This window comes from Peromyscus eremicus, chromosome 5 (assembly GCF_949786415.1).
Source record: "Peromyscus eremicus chromosome 5, PerEre_H2_v1, whole genome shotgun sequence".
Classification (NCBI taxonomy): Eukaryota; Metazoa; Chordata; class Mammalia; order Rodentia; family Cricetidae; genus Peromyscus; species Peromyscus eremicus.
The window spans coordinates 84670701-84696836 of NC_081420.1; the positions used below are offsets into that span (position 1 = coordinate 84670701).

At 48.0% G+C, this 26136-nt stretch overlaps 2 protein-coding genes across 2 annotated transcripts in view; one reads left to right on the forward strand and one right to left on the reverse strand.

Annotated features, from left to right (window-relative positions):
* The window catches only part of Fanca (FA complementation group A), a 55628-nt gene extending 43528 nt beyond the window's left edge, over positions 1–12100 (forward strand). Inside the window, exons 31-43 of the mRNA XM_059263851.1 lie at positions 2430–2514; positions 4137–4309; positions 4897–5002; positions 5077–5136; positions 5256–5360; positions 6660–6769; positions 7705–7840; positions 8924–8986; positions 9381–9486; positions 10038–10110; positions 10322–10490; positions 10597–10689; positions 10916–12100. Coding sequence (XP_059119834.1) covers positions 2430–2514; positions 4137–4309; positions 4897–5002; positions 5077–5136; positions 5256–5360; positions 6660–6769; positions 7705–7840; positions 8924–8986; positions 9381–9486; positions 10038–10110; positions 10322–10490; positions 10597–10689; positions 10916–11023 — 1387 coding nt within the window. The 3' untranslated portion in view covers positions 11024–12100. The remainder of the gene's footprint in view (positions 1–2429; positions 2515–4136; positions 4310–4896; positions 5003–5076; positions 5137–5255; positions 5361–6659; positions 6770–7704; positions 7841–8923; positions 8987–9380; positions 9487–10037; positions 10111–10321; positions 10491–10596; positions 10690–10915) is intronic.
* Znf276 (zinc finger protein 276) lies at positions 11055–26121 on the reverse strand. The gene is made up of 11 exons (XM_059263853.1): positions 25448–26121; positions 24246–24549; positions 23929–23975; positions 23394–23840; positions 21903–21981; positions 20688–20771; positions 14539–14649; positions 14395–14470; positions 13959–14076; positions 11784–11883; positions 11055–11712 (listed from the first exon to the last, which is right to left on the reverse strand). Exons 1-11 carry the CDS (start codon positions 25650–25652, stop codon positions 11442–11444), a joined length of 1842 nt encoding a protein of 613 aa, XP_059119836.1. The 5' UTR covers positions 25653–26121; the 3' UTR covers positions 11055–11441.
* Positions 26122–26136: the final 15 nt, after the last annotated feature.

Consider the following 26136-nt stretch of genomic DNA (forward strand, 5'->3'; position numbering starts at 1 on the left):
GAGAGGTGGGGCTGCCTTTCTTTGGCATGTCTTTGTTGAAGAGACTGTACTTTCCCCATGGGATGTCCTTGATGTCCTTGTCACAGGTCAGCTGGCCACTCACCCAAGAGTTTATTTCTGGCCCCTGCTTCTGTCTGCTGTCTCAGTGGGTTGTTCTGAACTGGAGTCTTGAAATTTGGAAGTGTGAGTCTTCCAACATTGCTCTTTTTAAAGATTGCTTGGGCCATTCTGGGTCCTTTGTGATTTCATTTGAACTTTAGCATCAATATTTTGGTTTTTACAAAACCATCTGGGATCCTGATAGGAACTCCATTGGATCTCTCTACCACTTTGGGTAATAATGCCATCTTACAAGTACTTAAGTTTTCCTGTCGATGGTCATAGGATGGCATTTCTTTTATTTAGGTTTTAACTTTTTTTTTTTTAAAGTGTGTGCTACCACATGCACTTGCATTTTTTTTAAAGATTTATTTATTTATTTATTTATTTATTTATTTATTTATTTATTTATTTATTTATTACGTATACAGCATGTATGACTGCTGGCCAGAAGAGGGCACCAGATCTCATTACAGATGGTTGTGAGCCACCATGTGGTTGCTGGGAATCGAACTCAGGACCTCTGGAAGAACAGTCAGTGCTCTTAACCTCTGAGTCATCTCTCCAGCCCCAGGTTTTAACTTCTTTTAACAGTATTTTAGATTTTCATGGTACAAGTTTTATATTTGTTAAATTTATTACTAAGTAATTTGTTTTTGTTTGTTTGTCTTGAGACAGGGTCTCACTAAGTAGCTCTGTTTGGCCTGGATCTTGATATTGTAGTCCAGGCTGACATCGAACTCCCAAAACTCCACCTGCCATGGTATTTTGTTCTTTTCAATGTGACTAAAAGTAGAATTATTGCCTTTTTATTTTTTTTAAGTTATTCATGGATAATGTATAGAAATACAACTGAGTTCTGTACATTGATTCAGCAAACTCAGTTATTTGCTGCAGAGCTTCTTTTATTTTTGTTTTTCAAGACAGGGTCTCTCAGTGTAGCCCTGGTTGTCCTGGAACTCACTCTGTAAACCAGGCTGGCCTCAAACTCACAGAGATTCACCTGCCTCTGCCTCCCCAGTGCTGGGATTAAAGGCGTGTGCCACCACTGCCCGGCATCTGCAGAGGTTCTTTTTGAGTGAGTTATTCAGGCTTTACTGTGTGTGAAGTCATACCATTTGTGAATGCACATCATTCACCTTTCCCCGTCTAGTTTAGAAGCCTCGTATTTCTTTTCTTACTCAGTTGTTCTAGCTAGTATGTGGAATGCAGTTAAAGAGAGGTGGTAAAGAGGACATCTTTGTCTTATTTCTGATCTCTTGGTTTTTCAAGAAATGGTCTCTCTGTAACAGTCCTGACTGTCCTGGAACTCGCTCTGTAGACCAGGCTGGCTTCAAACTCACAGAGCTCCGCCTACTTCTTCCTCCTGAGTGCCGAGATTAAAGGTGTGTACCAACACTGCCCAATTCTTATTTCTGATCTTAAGGGAAAAGCTTTTAGTCTTTCAGTGTTGAGTGTGACATTAGCTTTAGGTTTCTCACAGATGTCCTGTGTCAAGTTGAGGAAATGCCATTTTGTTTCTAGATTATTGACTCATTCTTTTCATTATAGGGTATAAATTTTGTCAAATACCTTTTCTGTATCTATTGATGTGATCATATGTTTTTGTTTTTGTGCCATTATTAAGTGTATAAATTATTTTTTGGATGTTAAACCTCCTAATATAAATTACACCTGGTTTTGGTCTATTTTTCTTCCCTTAAAAAAAACAGAGGAGGAGTAGATTGGGATGGGGGCGATGGGAGGTGGAGGTGGGGGGGAACGGAAGGAGAGGAAAGGAGGGAGGGGAAACTGAAGTCAGGATGTAAAATTAATTAATTAAATAGTAATAAAAATTTTTAAAAAGTTAGGAATGTGTGTGTGCGCGCACACGCAAATGCAGAAGCCAGAAGAGGGGTTAGTCCCTTGGAGCTGTTTGCACGACTTCCAGCATGTTACATGGGTGCTAGGATCCAAACTTCGGTCCGTATGACTGCTCAACAAACGTTCTTAACCACCGAACTGTCTCTCCAGACACCCCTCCCCTTTCTTTAGATAAGCTCTTATAATTTAGCCCTGGATAGCCTGGAACTTGCTGTGTCAACCAAACTGGCATCACACTTGCAGTGGTCCTCCTGTCTCTGCCTCTTGAGTGCTGGAATGACATCATGTGCCTGCCATTCTTTATTCTTGCTGTTTTTGACGGCTGTTACTTTGGTGTTGTTGAGTTTTTGTTGATTGTTTCACGTTGTCAGTTATGTGCAGACGCTCCGCTGGGGAGGCAGGCGAGGGATGAGCACCACAGGAGGTACCGTCAGGCGGTACTGAGCAGGCTTTTGTTTTATTTTCAGTTCAAGGAGTTATAACCACTCACAGGACTCTGATTTGGTTCTTGGTGGCCGCACGGGAAATGAGGATATTCTTTTGAGGCTACAGGTGAGTTAGAAGACAACAGGACTCTGTGTGTTTGTAGTAGCAAGCCTGCTCTTGGCTGAGGTATTTATGACCAGTTTGCATAATGGTGACTAACTCAACAGGACAGAGGGGAAACTTGCATTATCCACACCATGACTAAGACCTAGAGCAACAGTGTCCTGAATCTATTCCACGGGTGAGCATCACAAAACCCAGACACACCGCTGCGATGTCAAAACTGTCGGCAGGCTTTGGAACACACAAACTTAGACAGCAAAGCTGCTGTTGCTGCACACCCTTCTGCTGCTTCATTACTGCTTCTTTAGTGGAGGGAAAGAGCACGTGGAGTTTTCATGGTGTCCCAGAATGAATGGGAGAATGCTCCACACAATGTGTCTCTCAGTTCATATCTTCTAAGGTAGCCTATTTCCAAGTCCTCCATGGCTGACTGCCCTTGGGAGCTGTCTTCTGTCACTATGGCATGATAACTGAGAAAAAGGAGCAAAGTTTTGCCTCCTGATTTCAATCCCTTGCCCTCATTGCCATGGGCCTGTGGTCAGCACATCTCATCAGGGAGAGTGTGGTACACCAAAGCTGTTTATCTCCTAGCATCCAAGAAGCAGCGAGCAAGCGACTGGGGACACAGTAGATTCTTCAGTAGGTTCCTCTAACCAGGCCCTACCTCTTACATATCCAAGCACTTCCTAGTAGGCCATTTAGGTATGTCTCCAACAGTAGATGGGTCAGAGCCCTCATGAGCCACTCACTCCTGAACACTGTGCTTTGGGGGCAGGGGAGTGTCATGCTTTCAACACCTGGCCTTTAGAGGACATTTCAGATCCAAACCATTCTTCAAGGGCCTGAATTCAGAAATGTGGCAATTAAATACAGGGGTCTCAGGAGCTGTGACAGCAAAACGTTGGCCTGACACCAGCCTAGACTCTGCACTGGGGGCAGACAGAAGTATAGCTGTGCTATGCTAGTGGGGGTGGTGATGGACCATGAGAGACTGACTCCAGCCTTAAAGAATGCATACAAAGGCCTGGGGAGGGGGGCACAAAAATTCACCTTCAGCTCATTCCTGCATGTGTGTCTGCCTGTCTGCACAGCGGAGTAATGACAAGGCAGAGGGCAGCCACGGGTGACTCTGTGAAGTGTGATCGGGATTCCTTGCACTCTTATTTTTGCAATTTAAAAATTGTTTTGTGGGGTTGGGGATTTAGCTCAGTGGTAGAGCACTTGCCTAGCAAGCGCAAGACCCTGGGTTCAGTCCTCAGCTCTGGAAAAAAAAAAAAAAGATAAAAAATTGTTTTGTTTCTCTGGTGTTGGGGGCTTGAACCCAGAGCCTGTGTACACCCCAGGCAAGTGGTCTCCCCCAGGCAGGCCCTGAATGTGCAATCCTCTGGCTTAGTTTCCCAGTAGTTGAGCTGCCAGATCTGGCTAAAAATGGTTTTCCCATGGGAAAGCCTGTGTTCTTGCCCCTCCTCACTCCCCATCCCTGTGGAGACAACCCTCGAAGCTCATCTCTCAGGGTCCCCAACTGAGGTCCACAGTGAGCCCTGAGAACTTTCCTGCCCTGGTTCATGTTTGGGGACAGCTCAGAGATAGAGGGTGGACGTGTGTCCGGGTCTGCTCTTTTCCAGGAGATGGCTGTGGACCTGGAGCTGGATCAAGGCTCTTCTGTCTCCTATGGCTGTCCAACTTCTCAGACTCACATTCTCTTCCGGGTGTTCAAAAGCCGACTCCAAGCTTTGGCAAGCGGGGACAGCATGGCTACTAGCCTTCGGAGACAGCGAGAGCTGCTCCTGAGCAAACGGTAACAGACATCACCGTGTCTCTCACGTGCCAGTGTCTGCCTTTAGCTTCCACTACTAATGGCTTGTATGATGTCTGCCGCAACCTTAGAAAGGTTTGAGCATCCTGGTGGCTCCCATAGGAACAGGTGTGACAGTGCAAAAGATGCTTTGGATTCAAGTCTTTCTACTCAGACTCAAGAGTCCCTCTGCTGAAGGATGTGCTAGAAAGAACACTTGGTTGTTTTAAGAACACATTTTTTTTTTAAAGTGCATTTTTTCATAATAGAATCCTCCAGTTAAGGATTGCTCCCTTAGACAGTGGTGCATCCATCTACATGGTTGTTGAAATTTTATTTATTTATATTTTTTGAAGCATATTTGGGGTATCTGCAGTGACTAAGTGGGAATTAAAAGCTGGGGACAAAGACAGCTTTGTGTGTAGAACACATAAGGAAGCCAGGGCTGTGGTTCAAGTAGCATCGCTCCATCTGGAAAGTACTGTGCAACCAAGTTTGAGCCAGGGAAAGGGCAGCCAGGGAAAGGGCAGCCTGTGTGTTGTCTGTATGTCTTCACTGTCTTCACCATGATGCACCCCCTTCTTCCCAAGGCTTCTGCTCCGCCTGCCTCCATCTGTTCTTATGGGCAGTCCCCAGGCCAGACAACCTGTCTCCCCCAACTGTGAGGAGTTCTTTAGCCTGGTCAACTCTGAGCTGGTATGTGCAAGTGCTCTGGGCTGGCCTTTCTCCTCTCTGTGTTGGTTTTATGCTGACTTTGAACTGTTTTACAGAGAAACTTCTGTTGCCATGGCAGTGTCCTGACCTGTGACATCACCATCCACTTCTTCAGGGTAATCCAGTGCCCCTTTTGTAACTCTCTTTGGTTGTCTAGGTAGTGCCCCTCAGGGCCAGGGTTCCCATGGGCACCTGCGTTGGCAAACTGCTGAGCTTCAGTGTATTCTTGCTACAGGGACTCCTTAATGTGTGTTTTCGAAGTCAAGACCCAGCATTGGTGGCCAACCTGATCCTAACAGAGTGCCAGACCAAATGTCCCATGATTTTGACCTCAGCACTGGTAGGTCTGGCATGCTGGATTTTTAAAATTACATTTATTTATCTCCTTCCCCCACACCAATCTCTCTGTATGTGTATGCATGCACAGTGGTCAGAGAGCAACCTGTGGGAGTCAGTTCTTTCTTCCCACAGTATGAGACCCTAGGATTGAATCACTCAGGTCATCATTGGCAAGAAGCTCCTTTTCCAATTGAGACACCTCACAGACCCTTGTCTTGATATTTTTCCAAGAGTTGGGATTCACTGTTCAATGTCCCTCCCAGGTTGTTAGGATTCCCAAGATGTTTAAGGAGAAAGAAAGTAGCTAGAGGGGCTGGAGCAATGACTCAGCAGTTAAAAGCATTGTTTGCTCTTCCAGAGGACTCAGGCTGAATTCCCAGCATCCACATGGTAGCTCACCATTCATATATCAAGGATCCTTCTGACCTCTACAGGAACAAAGATTGTGCCCATATATGATACATATACATACATGCAGGCCAAACATTCGTAATATAAAAATATATTTAAAAAATAAGGGTAGCAGGAGGAGAGGGGAATCTGTGGTTGGTATGTAAAATGAATAGAAAAATCTCAATACTAGAAAATGGGTGGAGCACACGGGCTCCTAGGAGGAGACATTGTCGGTTCTTCATGCTGTCACCACCCACTATTCCTCCTCTCACGAAGTCCTGTACCAACTACCACACACTGGAGGCTCCGTGTTGGCTGCTGTGCACCAAAGCACAGCCGCCATCTGCAGATGTTAATGATTGGTGTCCCAGGTACCCTGGTGCCTCCATCTGGTTCATTATTCTAACCAGAGGGAAGATGGGCAGGTCACGCGATGGCCAGCTTCGTTTCAGTTTGTAGCTCATTGAGTGGAGTTTACAGTAGCTCTCAGCATGGCACATCTGAGGAGTCAACCAGCTCAATTCCAACGTTACAGGGTATTTCCTCATACAGTCCTCTCCCTTCAAGCCTTGTCCCTGAGAATAAGAATGCCTCATGAACTGGGTATGATGGCCCACGCCTTTAATCCCAGCACTTGGGAGGCAGAGGCAGGTGAATCTCCGTGAGTTCCAGGCCAGCCTGGTCTACATAGTGAGTTCCAGGGCAGCCAGGGCTACACAGAGAATCCCTGTCTCAAAAAAAAACCAAAAAGATAGAAGTTACACAGCAGTACAACATGAGCTGTGTGGAGCTCTCCGGAGTTCCTAGCTAGTCAGCTATTAAGTGTCTGGATGTTGACAGCATCTCTCATAACAGTCCGAAGACAACTTCCTTAATCTGTTTTTTGGTGATCTTTCACTTCCCATAGTTCTGGTGGTCAAGCCTAGAGCCAGTGCTGTGTAGTCGGTGGAAATGTCATCAGAGCACACTTCCTCGAGAGCTACAGAGGCTACAGGAGGCCCGCGAGTTCGCTAGCAAGTAAGTTGAAGCCGTGTCAAGCGGGAGCCCAGCTGCTCCTGGGACTAGGCTGTGTCATGGCCATCCTGAGGACTGGGGTACTGCCTCTGAGTGGAAGCTGCTCAGGTGTTCATGAAGACTGCTTTCCTCAGGTCTCATTCCAGCTCAGCTCTCCTACATCCTGGCCCTGGACTCTGTTCTTATGTTTATTTAGCTGTTCAGGTGCCCCAGAGGCCCACAGCAGGCAGCATTGGGGAACAGGACGGGGCAGGGAGCAGATTCTCAGGGCTTCCCTCACCCAAGAGCCCTGTCAGATTTCTAGCAGTCCTGACTGGCCTGCCTTCATGAGGACCAAGTTCCCGTGGCATCTAGGGAGTTCTTAGAGGGCTTCAGCAAGACATTAATCTTTCTCGACTTCCTTCTGGTAGCTAGTTTTGAATCCATGCTGCCTGTGTCCTCCCCTGTCAGGAGTACTCCAAAACCTGCTCAGCAAACAATGCAGGCCTTGCTACCAACCCTAACTCTAGACATCACATTACTCCTTTGACTCCTACACTATATGGCATTAGTGCATCTGCCACACTTACCCTGACAGAGAAACTAAGGTATCACATTAGTAATAAAGTTAGACTTGATTGGGCTAGCCCAGTCACAGGCCCACACGGACAACCAAGAAATACCGAGAGCTCAGTGGTACTATGGCCTCTTCCTTCAAAGCTCTCAGGCCCCAGTATCTCATTGTGAGGTGGACAGGACTAAGACGGTACCCCTCAGAATGCTCTATCATCTGCCTTATGTACAACGCTGGCCCCAACCTCCTAGGTCCTCTCTGAGTAGACAAAAGGTTGACACAGCTTCATTTGTAGTGACTCTGGGGCCCTTTGCTGGACATAAAGCTGTTCGGTGGCCAGGGGCATGACAGATAGGTGATGTTTCTGTGTGTGTGTGTGTGTCAGTTTCCTGTCTGACTCAGCTCCCCCGGCGCCCAGCCCGGCCTGGATCTCAGCTGCTGCACTGCACTTTGCAACTAGAGAAGGTAGCAGGGGAAATGTCAAGACCCATCTGAACAGGCTAGACGGCGAGAGAAAGGAGGTGAGATCGAGTTTTCGGTCATTTCTTTAGTGAGGCATGCCATGGCTTTCCTTCCCCAAGAAAAACATTAAAGGGGGAGTTGTTGCTATTTCAGAGTAAAACTAGCTAAGTTTTCCAGTCGGCCTCTCAAGTTTACTGGTAAAGTGCTTTACATTTCTTTTGCAAGTGTTTTGGTTGGGCTTGTTTTTGCTGCACTACAGCCACCAGCCAGCGTCTGCACCTCCCACATTTCTGTGGCCATAACTGTGACTTTTGTGCTGCGGGGAACTTAAAGATGACTGGCTGTAGCTATGCTCTGCACAGGTACAAGGAGGAACCGTTCCAACTTCTCAGTGGAGGGACAGTCAGGACTTCGGCATTGGGCCCTAGAGAGAGAGAGCTCTAACTACCTAGTGCCCTCTAATCAGAACTCACACGACCTCCAAGGGAACTAAGGGCATGTGTAGGCCAAGATTTCTTGGGGATTCAGAGAAAACAGGAACCAGCATCTGAGGAGGAAGCTGGGAAGTAGGCCATGTTGTAGACCCCATCACTCCTAAACGCAGAAGTTCTCCTGGCTCATAATGTTATGCCCTCATAACTAATCCAGATCAATTGTAGAGCCAAATGTTTCATTATAATATAAAAACCCTAGAAGGATTCTTCCAAGCCCATTTTTCTATTGCTTTTGAATTATTAGAAGTAATGTTAGTGGCTTCAGAGCCATATAGTAGGAGAGAACTGACTCCCATAGGTTGTCCTCTGACCTCTGCATGCATACATGCACCAACAAAATAAAATGTTATAAAAATTGTTTTAAATGGCCCTATAAGCCATAATCTATTCCGACATAAGCTCCTAAATGATAGAAAGCCTGGAATGGAGGTTCATACTAGCAACCATACTTGGAAGACTGAGACAGGAAGACTGTTGGAATGAATTTGAGGCCACCCTGGACTACAGTGAGACCCTGTCTCTACAAAAACAGTGCATTAGAATTTTCCCCTCCTGAGATCCACTTACAGACCTTGAGCTGCAGCCGCGGGCTCCCTCAGCCTAGAGGGGCAGTGTGTGACTTTCATGTGGTAACTGTTTCCCCCCTAGCTACTCCTCTCCCTCCTCTTCTTCTCCCTGATGAGCCTACTCTCGTCCTACCTGACCCAACAGGTAAGTCAGACTTTTCGCCGAGGAGGCACTTTCCCCAACCCTGGGCTGGGTAGACGTGCTCACAAGGTAGGCTGCAGGTCCACGCAGCCTTCAGTTCAGATCTCTGGGTGTCGGGCTGTTTCTAGTTTGGGCTTCCTCTTGCTGTCTTGCTCCAGAGCTTAGTGCAGCCATGTGGTATGTGTGGACATATCCATCTAGAAAGCCCAAGGCAGCGCCTTTATTAAGGTTGTGTCACAAGTTTCAGACCTTGGAGAGAGTTTAAAAAAAAAACCTGCCTCATTCATGGTGAGGGTTGAACCCCGAATCCACATGAACACAGTGGCTCCTGTCCACCCTGCACAAAGGTTAGCTCTCCCCTACTCAGCTCTTCTGAGGGTTCTCCTGTGGACCACAGGACACAGCTGAGTATCTGAAAGCCATGGACATCTGTGCCGAGGTCCTCATGTGCTTGGAAAGAAGGAAGGTTTCCTGGCTGGTGCTCTTCCAGTTAACAGAGACAGGTGAGAAGCCATGTGTCCCTGGAGTAGTGTGAGAAAGCTGCCTCTACCCACGATGAGACAGAGGTAGATGGATGAGAACCACGACATTCTTCAGAACAACTTTCACGCAGTTACAAGCAAGCCTTGGGGTCAACTTGTATGGGTTTAACTTACTGAGTTAAACCTTACTTCATTTGGGTACTAATTCAGGATGTACCCATTTAAAGCAACAGGAGAGTCGACTGGGACACTCAAAGGTCCACAATGTTGCTGGTTTGGAATGGTCTACCCAGAGGCACACTGTAGGGAGCAGTGGGAGGGGGTACTTGTTCAACCCCTAGTCTCTGTTCTCCCGTGTAAGCATATCACCCCCATTTTCCCAGACCAAGGGAAAAGGGACCCTCTTTCCTAGCAGCTCTTAACAGATGTCCTCAGTGTAGACCACAAGCCCCTGGATGTGACCACAGCTAGTCAGAAACCCCTCCCAGAGCACATGACATCTTGGAGTCATCCCACAGCACCGACAAGGGTTCAAGAACCTAGAGAACTGATTGAATGCCTCGATTTTGCAGATGCCGAGCTGGGGCACCTCCTCCACTTGGCCCCAGATCAGTACACCAAGCTGCTACCACTTGCTTTCTACAGGTAACTACCTGCTAGTCAGTGGTGAGTAAGCCCAGCCTTGTGGTGCCCGGCAAGGTCAAAAAGGAAAAGGCATTTGTTTCCCCAGGCCTCCCACCAGGTGGGAAAAGTTGCTTGTCAGTTTGTTCCACAAGTAAAGTGTGTAGTTTCTGTGCTGACTGCTACTTACCTCTCAGGATCATCACATCCTTTACCATTTTGTCTTCACCTGCAGTCTCCTCTCCTACTTCAGTAAAGATGCCATCATCAAGGAAGAGACTTTCCTGTATGTGGCTGTTGACATGTACCTCAAGATGATGCAGCTCTTTGTCGATGGGGAAACCAGGGCTGTGTTACCTCAGGCCAGCAAAAGCTTAAAGTTCCAAGGCCACTCCTTGCTCCAGGTAAGCTCCCCTCAGCCTGTGAGGCAACCATTCCTTAGAACAGCCGGCGAGATATGCTAGTACCAGTTCAGTGTGCCTGACCCACGACTTCCTGTTTCTGTTCTAGGGTAGCCCTGTACAACTGATAACGGAAGCACGTATTTTTCTGCTGCAGCTAATACCTCAGTGCCCAAAACAGAGCCTCTCCAACATGACAGAGGTAACAAACCCAGAGAGATCCTCGGGCTGACTTCACAACTTAGGTACAACGAGAAGTCATAGCCCGTGACACTTGAGATGGTATTGTGCACACGCGCGCACACACACACCCACCCACCCATCAGACTGGCAGCACAACTCAAGTGTCCACTAGTTCTTGATCTGCACACAACTTACTCGGCTCTCCTGAGAGGCTGTGGGCACTAAGCAGTGTATTTTTCTCGTAGCTGCTGGCTGGTCGAGGAGACTATGACCCTGAGATGAGCAACGTCCTCCTGCAAAGGCAGCAGGCTGGCCCCAGCTTTGATCTCTACCAGGAGCCTCATCTGTTCTGACCATACCCACCTCAGTGCACCAGCCGGCCGGCACCTTTGTGAATAATTTATTGCAAGCATAACATGGAGCTCTTGTTACACTAGAAAGTAGATTACAAATCTCCTTGATTGCTCTAGTTAGGAAAAAAATTAATTATTCATAATTTGTGTCTGGCTTTAAATTGCTCACTGTCCATAGGAAAATAAACTGCTGGAACCACAGCAGGTTGAAGTACACACCAAGCCCACCTCCCTCACCCTGAGAGAGGCGCCCTCCAACATAAGGCTGCTGGATATGTGAGGTGGAGTGCAGCATGGGGTTCACAGAGCAGGCAGAACTATGCCAGTAGGGCAGTGAGGAACATGAATGTCTTTAAACCTCACATCACACCTGCTGAGTTCAATCGGCTCAACATGCCCAGTGTTCCACCTGCAGTTCTCAGGTAGGCTCAGGCTTCACAGCTTGACCCTCCATGGTCCCAGAGAGGCTCAGGGGCCCAGGTGGGGGCTCTGCTTCCAAAGGCAGGGCTTTGTCCTGGGTCTGAGTCAGAGGATGTACCATGGACATATGCACGTTGAGATTGTGGGCCTTTTCAAACCGCCGGCCGCACTGGTCACAGGCGAAGTCCAGCTCAGTCTCTGCTTTGTGTTTGGTCATGTGGTACTTGAGGGATGCTCGTTGCCTGCACTGGAACCCACAGACCTCACACCTGGGGGGCAGAGGCAGGTGAAGTAAGCTGTGCCTTGTCCCAGTCATAGGAAGTGCCCAGCCCACACTTACTGCAGTGGCTTGGCTCCTGAGTGACGCATCTGGTGGACAAGAAGGTGCTTCCGCTGCTTGAAGGTCTGCCCACATTCATCACAGATGTAATTGCGTACCTCTGCAAGACCAGAGGGATTGTGAGCACCAATCTCAAATCTGCTCCAAGATGGGTGACAGTTATTACTGCTTTATATAACACAAGGATGTGCCCAAGCAAGGATCTTTGAGAACCCATTATTATTTAAAATGAAAGATAATTCTGATACAAAGAACTTCACTAATAAATGTTTCTAATACCAAGCAGTTTGTTAATAAAGATTTATAAATTCCTTAAAGCACTGTTATATGGCTAGGTTTTTGCCACAGAAATTGTGTGCATTTGAAGCTTGTTTGTTTTTTTGGTTTTTCAAGACAGGGTTTCTCTGTGTAGCCTTGGCTGTCCTGAAACTTGTTCTGTAGACCAGGTTGGCCTTGAACTCACAAAGATCCACCTGACTCTGCCTCCCAAGTGTTGGGATTATAGGTGTGCACCACCACTGCCAGGCTTGTTTGTTTTAGAGAGATCATTTCACTATGTAGCCCTGGTGGCCCACATAGAGGATTCATAAAGAAATATGTGCACTACCATGTCCAGCCTGAAAGCTCCTTTTCCAAAATAAAAGAAATGGCCTTTGGGGGCACAGACCTCTAGAGAAAGTACTCTCTAGAAGTCATTCCAAAGTAGAGATCTAAACAATGGAGATAAGATCACTGGTGGAAGTAAAATGGTTCAATACACTTGGAAACTTAGCCACATCACATGTACATCACAATCTCAGTGCTCAACAAGATCATCCTCTGCTGTATATCAAATGTGAGGCCAGCCTGAACTACATGAAACTCACAAACAAACAAACAAAAAAACCAAGGACCATTGAGAAGGCTCAGCAGGTAAAGTCTCTTGCCACCAAGACTGATGACCTGAATTCAATCCCAGATCCCACATGGTAGGAGAGAACCTATTTCTACAAACTGTCTTCTGACCTCCACGTGTATGCCGTGTGCACAAGTACTTTTTTTCCTTTTTTCAACATAACGATACTATGTGCTAGTTCTACTTGTTCCCACCCATGCTGCCTACACAGCCATAAACTACCTGTGACTTGTAAGCTGAACTATATGAGTCTATAGTGTTTCACCTCTTTAGAAAGCTGCTCCTGTGTCCACTAGTGCCTAGCTAGAGAGCTTGAAGATCTAGAACAAAGGAAGTTATTCTACCAGGAGACACATGCCCAAATGCTTACCAAGTAGTAGAGATTAGAAAGTGGACATACAGCTGGGTTTCATCATAAAACTAAATATATAACCCAACAATAAAATGCACAAATGCTGATATAAAAAGATCTGTCATTAGTAAACCTCAGAAAAATGTAACAAATCTACCCGAATAAGTTAGTTTTTTCTACATTTTAAAATTTGGGGTGGTGTGCACATGCCGTAGCAGGTGTACAGAGGTCAGAAGGCAGGCTGCAAGAGTCAGTTCTTCCACCATGTGGGTCCTAAGGAGATAAACTCCAGTCAGCTCTAGTTTTTGTGGTTTGGTTTGGGTTTTTTTGAGACGGGGTTTCTCTATGTAGCCCTGGCTGTCCTGAAACTCACTTTGTAGAACAGGCTGCCCTCAATCCCAGAGATCTGCCTGCCTCTGCCTCCTGAGTGCTGGGATTAAAGGCATGCACCACCACCACCTGGTACTCTAGTGTTAATTTTTTTTAATTTACTTAGTTTTTATTTTATGTACATTGGTGTGAGCATGTCAGATTCCCTGGAACTGTGTTACAGACAGGTGATCTGCCATGTGGTTGTTAGGAATTGAACCCAGGTCTATCTGGAAGGGCAGCCAGTGCACTTAACAACTGAGCCATCTCTTCAGCCCTCTAGTGTTAATTTTTAAAGGTGGTGAGTTCACAGAAGTACCAGAGTTTCTATGCTATCAATTCTGAGAAGTTGCTCAAACCTTGCAGGGGGGAAAAAAATTGCCTCCCTCAGGAATGCAACAGACGATTCAGAATACCCATGTGACATAGAAGTAGCTGATATCAAGCTTTGTGAGCCACTTGGGCACTACCTGCTTCTAGGGGATGTGTGTCCCTCTGTGCACCTGAGATCCACTGACAGCCAAACCAGAGCTCACAAGGCACAGCCTGAGGCAGATACCTGTGTGGATGAGCTTCACATGTCGCTGCAGGTATCGGTCGATCATGAATACCTTGTTGCAGCCAGGATGTGGGCAGGGCCTCTCCCGGACCTCCTCATGGTGCTCCTTAATGTGCTTCTAGAGGAAGAAGGGATAAGAGACCCTGGTGTTTAATCTGGGCACATCCTGCCTCCCAGGAGATGCTGTGTAGTGGTCTCAGCACGAAACAACTGACTACTGGAAAGAGACAACTACTTCCTACCCTGTACCACTGGTTCTAGAGCAAGGGGCTGACTCCACATCCACCAGGATCCTATGAGCCCTTGAGAAGTTTGTACTTGGCTTTACACAAATACCTGTTGCTTCAGCAGGTTCATGCTAACACCCAGGACAACTCAGTCAAGCACAACCCAGACCTGAAAGCAACCCTTACTGAAGGTGATGCCCATTCCTTACCTTCATGCCATCAGCCCCACGGTATACAGCTGTGCAGCCCTGGTAAGGACACTTATAGATGGTGGGCAGCTCCTCCCTGTAAGGCAAAGCACACATGGAGATGCTGACCCAATATGCAAATGCCCCACACTGCAGCCTGCTTACCTCTCACATCGGAGCTTTTTCTTCCAGCCAGGCTTGGGCCCAGGCTTCTTCCTGACTTTGGGCTCTTCAGCCTTCTTGGCTTCTTTGCTTTCGCTCTTCTTACCAGAGACCCTAGAAGGGGTAAAGAAAACAATCTAGTCATGTTTATCTCTGTCTGCAAATGATTCTTGTCTCTTCCTGCATGTCGTTTTCTTCAAGGTCTCATCTACCATTAGTCACCAGTCGGGACAACCCTTGGGAGGGCGTGCAGAACAGATGGTAGCATGGAGCACACATACTATCACATAATGCAGTTTCAGAATTCAAGTTGTGTGCTAAGAACCCAAATCGAGATATGGAAAATGGTAGAGAATTCTAAGTGTCAGTCATGTTACCAGATGATCAAATGTTAGAAAGGGGTTCAGCATTCCCGACCACTGGATTTGAGATTCTGTCAGGCAACCAGCAGCCTGGGGCCTATCTTTAGTCCCAAATGTAGTTATATTTCATACACTAACAACAAGTAGTTCAAAAAGAAAAGTAAGAAAACAATTCATGTTCAATAGCATCAAAAAGGATAGGCCAGGTGGTGGTGGCATACACCTTTAATCTCAGCACTCAGGAGGCAGAGGCAGGCAGATCTCTGTGGGTTCCAGGCCAGCCAGGTCTACAGAGTGAGTTCCAGGAAGCCAGGGCTACACAGAGAAACGCTGTCCCAAAAAACAAACCAACAGAAGCTAAAAGGCCAGCATGATGGTGCATACCCGACATCCCAGCTGCTCAGGGATGACATAAGCATGGCTTGAGCCGCAAACTGGATTATAGCCCAGACAACACACCAAGACCTCTTCTCAAAACAAGCCACCATTAAAAAACTCACCAATTTCTGAGTGGGAAGTGTAGCTCAACTGTAAAGCAGCTGTCCAGTTTGCACAAGGTCCTAGATTTCATCCACCCTCAAATGTATTTTTTAGATTTATTTTTATTTTATATGTATGGGTATTTTACATGCATGTACGTCTATGCTCTACATTGCCTGTGGAGGCCAGAAGAGGGTGTCAGATCCTCTGGAATTAGAATTACAGACTTGATAGCTGAGGACCGAACCCAGGGCAAGCATTCTACCACTGAGCTAAATCCCCAACCCCATATAACTCTTATAGACAGTAACTGGAAAGACAATTTTGTGTTTATGGATAAGAACTAATTTGAGTGCCAGCCTGGTCTACAGAGTGAGTTCCAGGACAGCTGGGGCTACACAGAGAAACCCTGTTTCAAGAAACCAAAAAGAAAAACAAAACAAAAAGAACTAATATATATGGGATGTGGTGTCACTTACCTATAATCACAGCATCCCAGGAGATAGAAACAAAAGAATCATGAGCTCAAGGCCAGCCGGAGATACATAATCAAGATGCTTTCTCTCCCTCTCCCTCTCCTATACACTCCTAATAATAAAAGATGGCTGACTGTCCAGCGGTGGTGGCACACACCTTTAATCCCAGCACTCAGGAGGCAGAGGCCAACCTGGTCTACAGTGCAAGTTCCAGGCCAGCTAGGGCTACACAGGAACCCTGTCTCAGGGTGCAGGGGGGGGGGGGGGGGGTTTGAGGGGGGTGCTTGGCTGTCAGCCTGCTTAGATCTGAAATCAAAAAGTAAACCCTGGGGTTGGGGATTTAGCTCAGTGGTAGAGCGCTTGCCTAGCAAGCGCAAGGCCCTGGGTTCGGTCCTCAGCTCTGGAAAAAAAAAAAAAGTAAACCCTTGGGCACATCTGTGAGGGATTTTCCAGATGGGGTTATCTGAAGTGGGAACACCCACCCTAAATGTAGGTAGCAAGTTCATCTAGTCTACTGTTGCTGCTGCATTCCTTTGCTGATACCAGAACCCAGCTTCTTCAGGCTTCCAACATGAACTGAAGACTAGTGGCTATCCAGGAATCCTCCAGGCCTTCAACACCAGGTTAGGACTGGGCAACTGCTCAGTTCTCGGCCTCTCCAGTATAAGACAGCCATTGTTAGACTACTCAGACTGTATCATGTAAGCCAATCTAATCTATCTCCTTTTAGTATATATTCATCTGTTCCTTTACAGAACTATAATACAATGGCCAAACAATTCCAATACAGTCCACCCAAGCAATCTACAGATTCACTGAAATCTCTGTCAAAATTAGAATGGAAGCTGGTTGTGGTAACACATGCTCATAATTCCAGTATGGGAGGATGAGGCAGGACGATTACAAGTTCAAACCTGCCTAAGCAAAGAAGCACACACCTTTAATCCCAGAACTCAGGAGGCAGAGGCAGGCAGATCTACAGACTGAGTTCCAGGACAGCCTGGGATATTACACAGAGAAACCTTGTTTTGAAAAACAAACCAACAAAAAAGCAAGACCCTATCTCAAAAACTAAAAAAAAAAATAAAAAATAAAAACAGAAGGCTGGGAAGTACAGCTCATTGTTTACTGAGCATATGCAAGGCCCTGGGTTCAATTTCCAGGATGACAAAAAATAAATAAATAAATAAAAATGCAAGTGACATTTTTTTGGGAAGCAGAAATAGAAAGACCCAACTAAAATTCAACATAGAACTTTTGGAGACAGTGACAAACCAAACAAGGTTTTTGTTGGGGCTTGTGGCAGGATCTCATGTAGTCTAAGCTGTCCTGATACTAAAGATGGCTCGGTGGTTAAGATACTTGCTGTTGCTCTTGCAAAGGACCCAGGTTCAATTCCCAGTACCCACATGGCACCTAACAACTATCAGTAAGTCCAGTTCCAGGGATCCAACACCCTCTTTGGATCTCTTAGGGCACTGCATTCACGTGGCATACAGATACTCATGCATGCAAAACACCCACATACATAAAACTAAATAAACCTTTAAAAAAATAATTAAAACAAATGGTTAATTTTTAAAAATTAAGGCCAGGCATAATGGTACACACTTTAATCTCAACACTCAGAAAACAAAGGCAGATGGCTCTGAGTTTTAGGCCATCCTGATCTACACAAAAAGTTATGGGCCAGCCAGGGCTACACAGACTCCACCTTAGCACCTGGGGGGTCAGGTTCAAGGTCACTGTCAGCTACACAGATGTGGGGGCCCACAAAGGTTTCCTAGTTAGAGCTGAGCTTGCTTTACATAGCAGGGCTGCATTAGGGATGGCTTGACCATGTGTATGGTCACCAGGTGTTTGGGATGGTCTGCACTTGGCTGTGCTGGGGAGAGGTCTTTTGCTCCACCCCTTGGCATTCCTTTAAAAGCCCTTTAGTAGAGACAAAAGGAGCTGGTGGGTTTTGACCCAGACTCTCCTGAGGCTATCCTATGTTTCTAACTGTCTCTACTCTATACTTCTATCTACATATTCCTCATTTCTCCCTGCTCAAGAGTACCCTGGGGGAAAAAGTGGGGGCAGGCCCCCCTATGGTGGCACACACCATAGCTCTCAGGAAGCTGGGGTAGAAAGGATCAGAATTTCAAGTCCTGCTTGAGTTACATAGGGAATTCTAGATCAGCCGGAGCTATATATAGTATGATAGGATCTCAAACACCAAAAAAATAAAATAAAATAAAAAATCACTAGCCTGCAACATATAGGCTATTCTGCCTCTCCCTGTCTGATAACTGTCCAATGTCCCCTCCACACCTATCTCCTGGCTGAGTGAGATAGCCTTTTCAGTCAGTGAGTCCCTTGCACACTAGACTATTTGTGTTTAGAGTCTGTACCATATGTGCCATAGGTAAATACTTCCAATCCTATCTGACTGCCCTGCTTAAGCTGAGGTGCTCTCTGCTTTGAATCACAGTGTTCTGACCAGTCCATTCCTGAAGCTGTTACTCACTCAGGATGATTACCCAGCCAGCCAGAACTCCAGGCTAAAAGAAAAGGCTGAAGAGGCGAATATGTGAGTAGGCACAGAGACCAAGGGTTTCTTGATGCCCTGTTTTCAAAAGTCCTCAGCTGTGGGGCTGGAGAGATGGTTTAGAGGTTGCTGAGTACTTGATGCTCTTGTAAAGGACCCAGGTTTAGTTCCTAGTACCTACCTACGTGGCAGCTCACTACTATCTATAATTCCAGTTCCAGGAGATCTGATGCCCTCTTCTGACCTCCAAGGGCTCTGCATGCACTTGGTACACATACTCAGGCACACACATATACACATAAAAACTATTTTTAAAACCCCCAGCTGAAGCCAGGCAGAAGTAGTACATGTATTTATTCCCAGAGGCAGGTGAATCTCTGAGTTCGAGGCTATCCTGGTCTACACTGCAAGTTCCAGGATAGTTGGGACTATACAGAGAAACCCTGCCTCGGCCAGGCAGTGGTAGCGCATGCCTTTAATCCCAGCACTTGGGAGGCAGGGATAGGCAGATTTCAGTGAGTTCAAGGCCAGCCTGGTCCAGGTTATACAGAGAAACCCTTTCACCAAAAAAGAAAAAAAAAGAAACCCTGTTTTGGAGGAAAAAAAAAAATCCTCAGCTGTGCCTCACTATAATGTCTGAAAACAAAGAAGCGTTCAGGCAAAGTACAGTTCTCACTAAAATAGTTCATTTTACTAAAGGTGTCTTCAAATGTATCTCATGTGTCCCACCCAAAGCATATTATCTTCACTTCAAGTCTTAGTGAGACAAGTACACAGTAGAGCACGCTGTTCACATCTCAGCAGCAGGGGCTCAGCAGAACAACCACTTGCCCCATCTTCTGAAAATGAAACCCACTAACCCTCCGAACTACCTACAAAAGTGGCTGGAGGTGGAGGTCAATGGAAAGAGAACAGGGCTTCCGGTGGCAGCAGAGCCTGCACTCTGGCCGTGCTTTCCTGGGGCTATTCCCTGTTGGTCCCCAGGCAGCTCTCTGTCCTGTGAGGCTTGCTGAGGCCATGTGGCTTGGTAGTGTATTCTGATTCCGATCTCCCCATTCTGATCTCTGCTCTCCTTTTGTTTCTCTTTCTCTTCCCATAAGGAATATTAGAACTTACATTAAAAAAAAGAAAGAAAAGAAAAAGAAACCAAGAAATTCTCAGTCTTTTTGTAGGGTGTTCTTAGCTGATAGTGTGGCGCCCAGAGCTGCTCTTAGGATTTCCACTCTGAACTGTGAAATTCTCAGAGCACTGTGACAATGAGGCAGTCACTAACTAGTTATTGGGTGTGCGGGTTTTCTTGGCACAGGGCTAAGAAGAAAGAGACCTATGTAAAAACTAGCTCTGTCTCTCCTTGTTAGAATCCTATGTTTGCTTGGAGAAAGAAAGGGGAAAGCCACACAAGAGGCTTAACAAAGAATAGACAAAGAAATCAGAGCCAAGGGCTGACTTGAAAATGGTCACAAGGCTAAGTTCCTGGACTTGAGAAGAGGCCTGATCCTGGATCAAAAGGAACAGTTAGAGCAGGGCCAGCAAGATGCTAAGGGACACACTAGGAACAGGACTGGAAAAGAACCACTAAGGTGCCGGGCGGTGGTGGCGCACGCCTTTAATCCCAGCACTCGGGAGGCAGAGCCAGGTGGATCTCTGTGAGTTCGAGGCCAGCCTGGGCTACCGAGTGAGTTCCAGGAAAAGGCGCAAAGCTGCACAGAGAAACCCTGTCTCGAAAAACCAAAAAAAAAAAAAAAAAGAACCACTAAGGTACTCCCTACAGTGGGGCTGTGTCTTACCAACAGGGCTACCTGCTGCCTTGTGATACACATTTGTGATACACCAGGTCCCCAACCCACCAAAAAAAGTGGCCAAAGGTCAAGGGGAATCCTATCATATTCAGTTGCTCACCTGGCCTTTCAAACAGACCTCCTGGTTCATTTAGAAGCCATGAGCTGGCTCCACAGATGAAAGGCACCTGCCACAGAGCCTAACGACCTGAGTTTGATACCTAGAACCAGTGGAAGTGGTCCTTGGACTTCCCCATGTGCAACGCGCGTGCGCGCACACACACACACACACACACACACACACACACACACACACACACACGAATAAATATATTAAGTGTAATAAAAAGAAAAAAAGGAGCTGCCATGTTCACTGGACTTGGGAGATGGGGCCAAAGGAAAGGACTGAGGCCAGTATGGGCCTCCATATCCCATTTTTAAACACTCATGACTCCCATTTGCACCCAGGCTAACCTGTACAACATCACTCTAGACGTCATATGCTTAGACAGGGCTATATTCTTACTTCTTTTCTGGGTAAGGCTCAAAGGACTCATCCGAGGACTGTGGGTTTTGCTTCTTCTCATTCTCATCTTCACTCAGGAAGTCTCTAGGAAAGTGAGAGAGCTGTCAGCAAAGCACTGACCCGGGTGAACAACAACCCAACATGACCTCCTGTCTTTAGGTGCTACAGCCCCCATAGCCCAGGCTTTGCTTCTGAACATGTCTTAAGAAATCTAAAATCCCCAACTCTAGTCTATGTCCTGACAGGAAGGACGAGCCGGACTCCCTCCAACCAAACAAGCTAGCAATCCTCCCTCCCTGTAAGCCACTCTTTGCTAATACCAGCACCCCAAACTCTAAAACAGCTTATTTATTTACAGCCTGCGAGTGTGAAGACTTAAAGGCAGATTCAGAAAGGAACTGTTTCACCCATCAACTGTGAACACAGGCAAGCTGTTAGCCATTTCAAAGTTCACAACAAGAACAACAAATGGTTATGACCTTCACCCTAAACCATGAATCACTGGCCTGTGTTGAGCAGCAAACAGGCAGACCAACCAGCCCACGGTGTTCTCCACAGGCCACCAGCTATCTGGATGGGGTTAGGCCTGAGGCTACAGGCAGTCTAACAGCCCAGAGATACACCTGGTCCTCACAAGAGTTGAACCAAAATTTAGTTTGCCCCTCCATATTTGGATGATGGTGCATCTGCACCCCAGTCTAAGCCACGGAGCAGGACAGAAGAGGTAAACACCAACTGAGTGGATCTCAGCCCAGAGCTAACAGACCCTGGTATGCCTCTTCCTAGGGAGGCCCATCCTCTCCTCACCCTACACAGGGCTTCGACTCCAAGTCTCAACATCACTATCCAAAGGGCCTGAATCTAGCATCCTCTGTTCTAGTGACACCTGGAGCTGGCACAAGCTAAGGCCTTTAAAGCAGCAGCAGACAGGTAACCGGAAAGGACCAACCCTGGAGCAACTTAAAGGAGGCAATTCCAGAACGCCTTGGGTTAGAATAGGAACTTTGTTTCCCTGCAGTACTCTTCATCTGGGTGCCTCTGGGACCAGAAAGCCAAGTCAGGAGCCAGAGGCCTCAGAACTCCCCGGGCCACTCCTCTCCTCCCCACCTCTGAGGAGGGCAGGCAAACATGCCAGCCAAGGGTAGCCGCTCTAGGGAGGCTGAGTCTATTTCTGAAGGAGAAATTTTAGGCTTTTTAAACCCACTCTTCTCTCACCCCTCAGAAAGGTCACTGAACTCGTCTTTTACCCGATCATCCGAGGTTGAAGATGGAACCTGCTTCTCACCCAGTTGCCCTGGGAAACAAAGAACAGGCTCTGGTTACTACCACTGAGCACAGAAGGGGGCCTCACCTGTAAGGAGGCACTGTCCCTGTCTAAGGACACAGCCTTCCTTATGAGGGCCAGAAGGCCTGTGCCCTCAGTTTCCTCCATTCTCACCCCCACACTCACTATGCCAGTCTCTGTCCAAAGGAACAGGAGGCTCCATATCAGCAAGCCGACCCTTCTCGGATTCAGGTTATTGTTCTAGGTGAAAATAAGCCCACTCTGGAGAGTTTATGACAGTTTAAAGGCTACTGTTATCAAAAGAGGTGTACATACACCTTATAAAGCCAAACATTCTAAGATCACATTCTAAGATGTCTGTGACGTCCTCCTAGGGCCTTGCTTGGAGTTCATCTCTGTTTTGTTTCTAGCTGAACCACAGGGGTACCTGCATTTTTTTTTTTTTTTTTAATGTATAAGACTGTTTTGCCTGTGTATATGCCTGGTGCCAGCAGAGGCCAGAAGAGGGCCTCAGACCCCTGGAACTGGAGTTATGTTGGTGCTGGGAATTGAACCCAGGTCTTTTGCAAGAGCAACAAGTGCTCTTAACTGCTAAGCCATCTCTTCAACCCTCCTGGCTTTTTTGAGACAGGGTCTCTCTATGTAGCCTTGGCTCTGTCCTGGAACTCTATGTAGACCTGGCGGGCCTCAAACTCACAGAAATCTGCTTGCCTGTGCCTTCCCAAGCGCTGGGATTAAAGGTGTGTGCCACTATGCTCGGCAATCCTCTTTCCTGCGTTTTCAAAGAGCCCCAATGTGGATTTGTAGGTGGGAACCAGCTAAGCACCCGAAAGTGGACATAAAAACCAATATATGAAGGCAAGAGGCAGGCAGGAAGCTGGCTCCAACTCTCCCAACACGATGCCTAGGAATAGCTGCACCCAACCCACAGCACGTGTGGGTGGGGTCCAAGCCCCACAGAGGGGCCAGTCAACAGAAGAGGCTACCACACTGGCCCACACTATGGTAAAGTAGCAGCCTCATTGTCTGCCTCCATGTCCTGCAGACAATAACCCCATTCTTCTCTCCCCCTCAGTCCCCTCAGCCTACAAGAACAACCAGTACCCTGTGGTCTAAGGACAGGCTTAGAGGAAGACCGGATGCCAGATGAGCGTGTCATTACAGAAACTGTTGAATCAGAGGCCTGCTTGTGAAGGAACAAGAAGTCAAGACAGGCTGGTAGGACCATCCTATTCTTAAGTACTGAAACAGCCACAGTTCCTACGGGAAAGCACTGAGGCTGGACTCCCATCTTCTCCTACCAGCTTCTTCTGCTATACCCTGGCCTACTCCCAAACAGTACAGACACCCACTTTCTGCGGAAGACAACCTTGGACAGGATACTGAATCCTGTTCTAGCATAAGCCACAGGTACTGCTTACCTGGGGCCTCACTGGGAGCCAGGTTTGGCTGAGTATAGGGGCCTATCCCAGGTCCCACAGAGTCTCCATGTGAGTGCAACAGGGCCACATCCACATTGGGTAGTGTCTTGGTCTCAGATCCAACTTGGGTTTCTCTGGTCTGGCAGAGCTGAGAGGCAGCTCCAGTGGGGTTTAACTCTGAGTTCTGGGCCAGCCGTGGTGATATCTCCTTGCCCCATGCCCATTTCACTGCTAATGCACTGTCCAAAAAGAGAGCTCTGCAGCTGGAGTCTGTGTCCATGGTGAAGTCATGGCCCCGGTCGCAGCCCCACACAGCCTGGATGATGCCACAGTACTCAGAGGACAGTGTCCTCTGAAGGCTGGGCAGAGACCCACAGTTGGCTGCATGTTCATGTACCCAGCCCACCAAGCTGTGCAGACACCGAGGGCTTGAGGTGATCAGATCAGCTGAGGAGAATCAACAGAGATGTCAGTCTCATGGTGGCCAACACTAGGCCCAACCTGGAATGCCCACCCTGCCATGAACAGCACTCACCCATACATGTTCCCTCCTCGGCCACTGTGGGAGACTGAACACCAACCCTGCAAAGCATCAGTGTGGCCACAGTTTAGGAGCCTTCCAAGGTCACAAACCTCCCCAGGAACCCTCCACTAGCAGCCCTGTCCCCTCTCTTCTATTGATAGCTCTTCACCCTCAAACCTCTGCAAACCTTGCCACCACAGCACCTCACTGTAGCACCATGAGAGGCTTATACTGGCTTTTGTCCCCCCCACAAGTCACTGCCCTAAATCAACACCCAGGACACATGGTGATGACCCCTGAATGTCCCAAGAAATCCAACAAGGGCCTACTTTGCACAAGGCTTCCGCTGGCCAGCTGGGGAGACATTGACTCTCTGTAAGAAGGACCTGAGGAGGCTGTGGCACTGATAGAATTGGGTGTAGCAGTTCTTGCAGACAAACGGAGGCAGGGCTGGGTCCTGGTGCACAGCAACACCCAGCAGACGCTGGAAGTCCCTAATGAAGACACGCTCCCCTGGGGACAGTCTCTCTGAGGTCTCCCCAGGCACTCTGTCAGAGATACTGCGGAGGCTCCGTGAGGAAAACTTCCCATGGCAGAGGCGACAGTGCCCCATGGCAAAAGTTCGGCCTGCTCCTGAGCAAAGAAGCAAACGTCACAGTAAGTAAGGAACTCCCAACGTGAGGACCACACCTCCCACTAGCCTCCCGGCACCTAAAGCAGAGCAATGCCCTCCCTGGGCTTCCCAAACACACTAACAGCAGGGCTCAGGAGCTGGCCTTCCTCACTGAACATTCAACTTTTGAAGGGATACTGTCAAGAAATCTTTCAAATTTTTTTTTGAGCTGAGGTCTCACTGTGTAGCCCAGGCTAAGGCTCATAATCCTCTCCCTCAGCCTTTTAAGGGCTGGGATGCCAGGCATATGCCACTGTGCCCAGCTCCTTTCAACGAACCCCAGGTGCCTCCAGTGAAGATGAAACGTAACTTTTGCTCACACACCCTGATCCTGAAAATGTGCCCCAGCTGTGCCGCAAGAAACTGACTGTCCTTCCATAGGCGTCCTGTCTGCAGAATATGGACAATGCCACCACCTCATTGCCTGCCCCTAGGACTAAGGACAGCATGCACAGAAAAGTCACTCTCGAATGGTTGAAGAGCACTACACAAATGTGATGCACACTGATGCTGTTGCCCTAACCGCTGCTGCATATATACGAACTCTCAGCCAGACAGGGAGCTTAGTTCTATCGCAGGTTGTGGGTCTGTTTTAACCAACAAGAAACTGGGATTCAGAGAAGTTAAGCAATTACCCTAAGAGTACATAGCACGAAGAACTGACCTGAAAATCACACCTGTGTGACTTCAAATCTTAAGTACTAAACAGCAGCGACACAGGGCAGGAAAAGATCCGCTGTCTGGCCAAAAGTCACTGCAGTTGAAGTGAGAGAACCCAGGCCCTCCGGAACTAGAAGGCTTGGTTTGCTCTCAGAATCGCTAGGCTCCCATCAGGGCCAGAGGACGCCCGGAACCCACCTGCCTCGTCTGTACCGTCCTCGCCTGTGTCCGCGCAAGTGCGCGTCGAGCCCCAGCTGAGTGGCGCCGCCGCCCCGTCAGCGCTCGCTCCGCGGGTGCGAGAAGGGCGGCCCCGAGTGCGACCGCTTCCACAGCTGCCGCCCGAACTCCCGCGCTGCCGAGCCGTCCCAGGCGACAGGAAGCGGCCGAGCCGGTCCCGCTTCATGGTGGCGGCCGCCTGATCCCTGCTCTGTGCTCTTCGGTGTGGCTCGGCCCACCGGGTTCTGCTTGACTGGACTTGACTCCTCTTACTCAGTACGGTTCGGCTGCACTCCGCCCGGCTCCTCGGCTCCGCTCGCTTCACCGCGATCTGAGAGCGCCGAAGCGAGGGGTGGAGCGAAGTGAGGAGCGGCCCGGGAGCGACAGTGGCCGCTGTTGTGTCGAGAGCCCAGAGTTCCTAGGGTCGCTCAGAACTCTCGACAGGCCCATGAAGGAGGGGCAGCTGGGAGGGTAAACTACCCCGGACTGAGGCACGAGCTGTGGCACTTAACAGAAAACCGCACAACGAGGTTCTTCCCACCAGTCTTCTCGTCGAGACTCGGAGCAAGTACGCTCCGGATAGCTGACAAGACCCACCCGGCCCCTTCTAATCTCTAAACCTAGATCTGCGCGGCGGGGCGGGGCAGGCGGAAGTGTGTCTGGGTCCCTTC

Coding starts and splice junctions, on each gene's coding strand:
- Znf276 (XM_059263853.1), bottom strand. CDS start 25,652: ATGAAGCGGGACCGGCTCGGCCGCTTCCTGTCGCCTGGGACGGCTCGG. Junction 14,650..20,687: donor GAGCCTTACCCAGAAAAGAA/GTAAGAATATAG, acceptor TACCCCTTCTAG/GGTCTCTGGTAAGAAGAGCG. Junction 11,713..11,783: donor TCAGGAGCCAAGCCACTGCA/GTAAGTGTGGGC, acceptor TCTGCCCCCCAG/GTGTGAGGTCTGTGGGTTCC.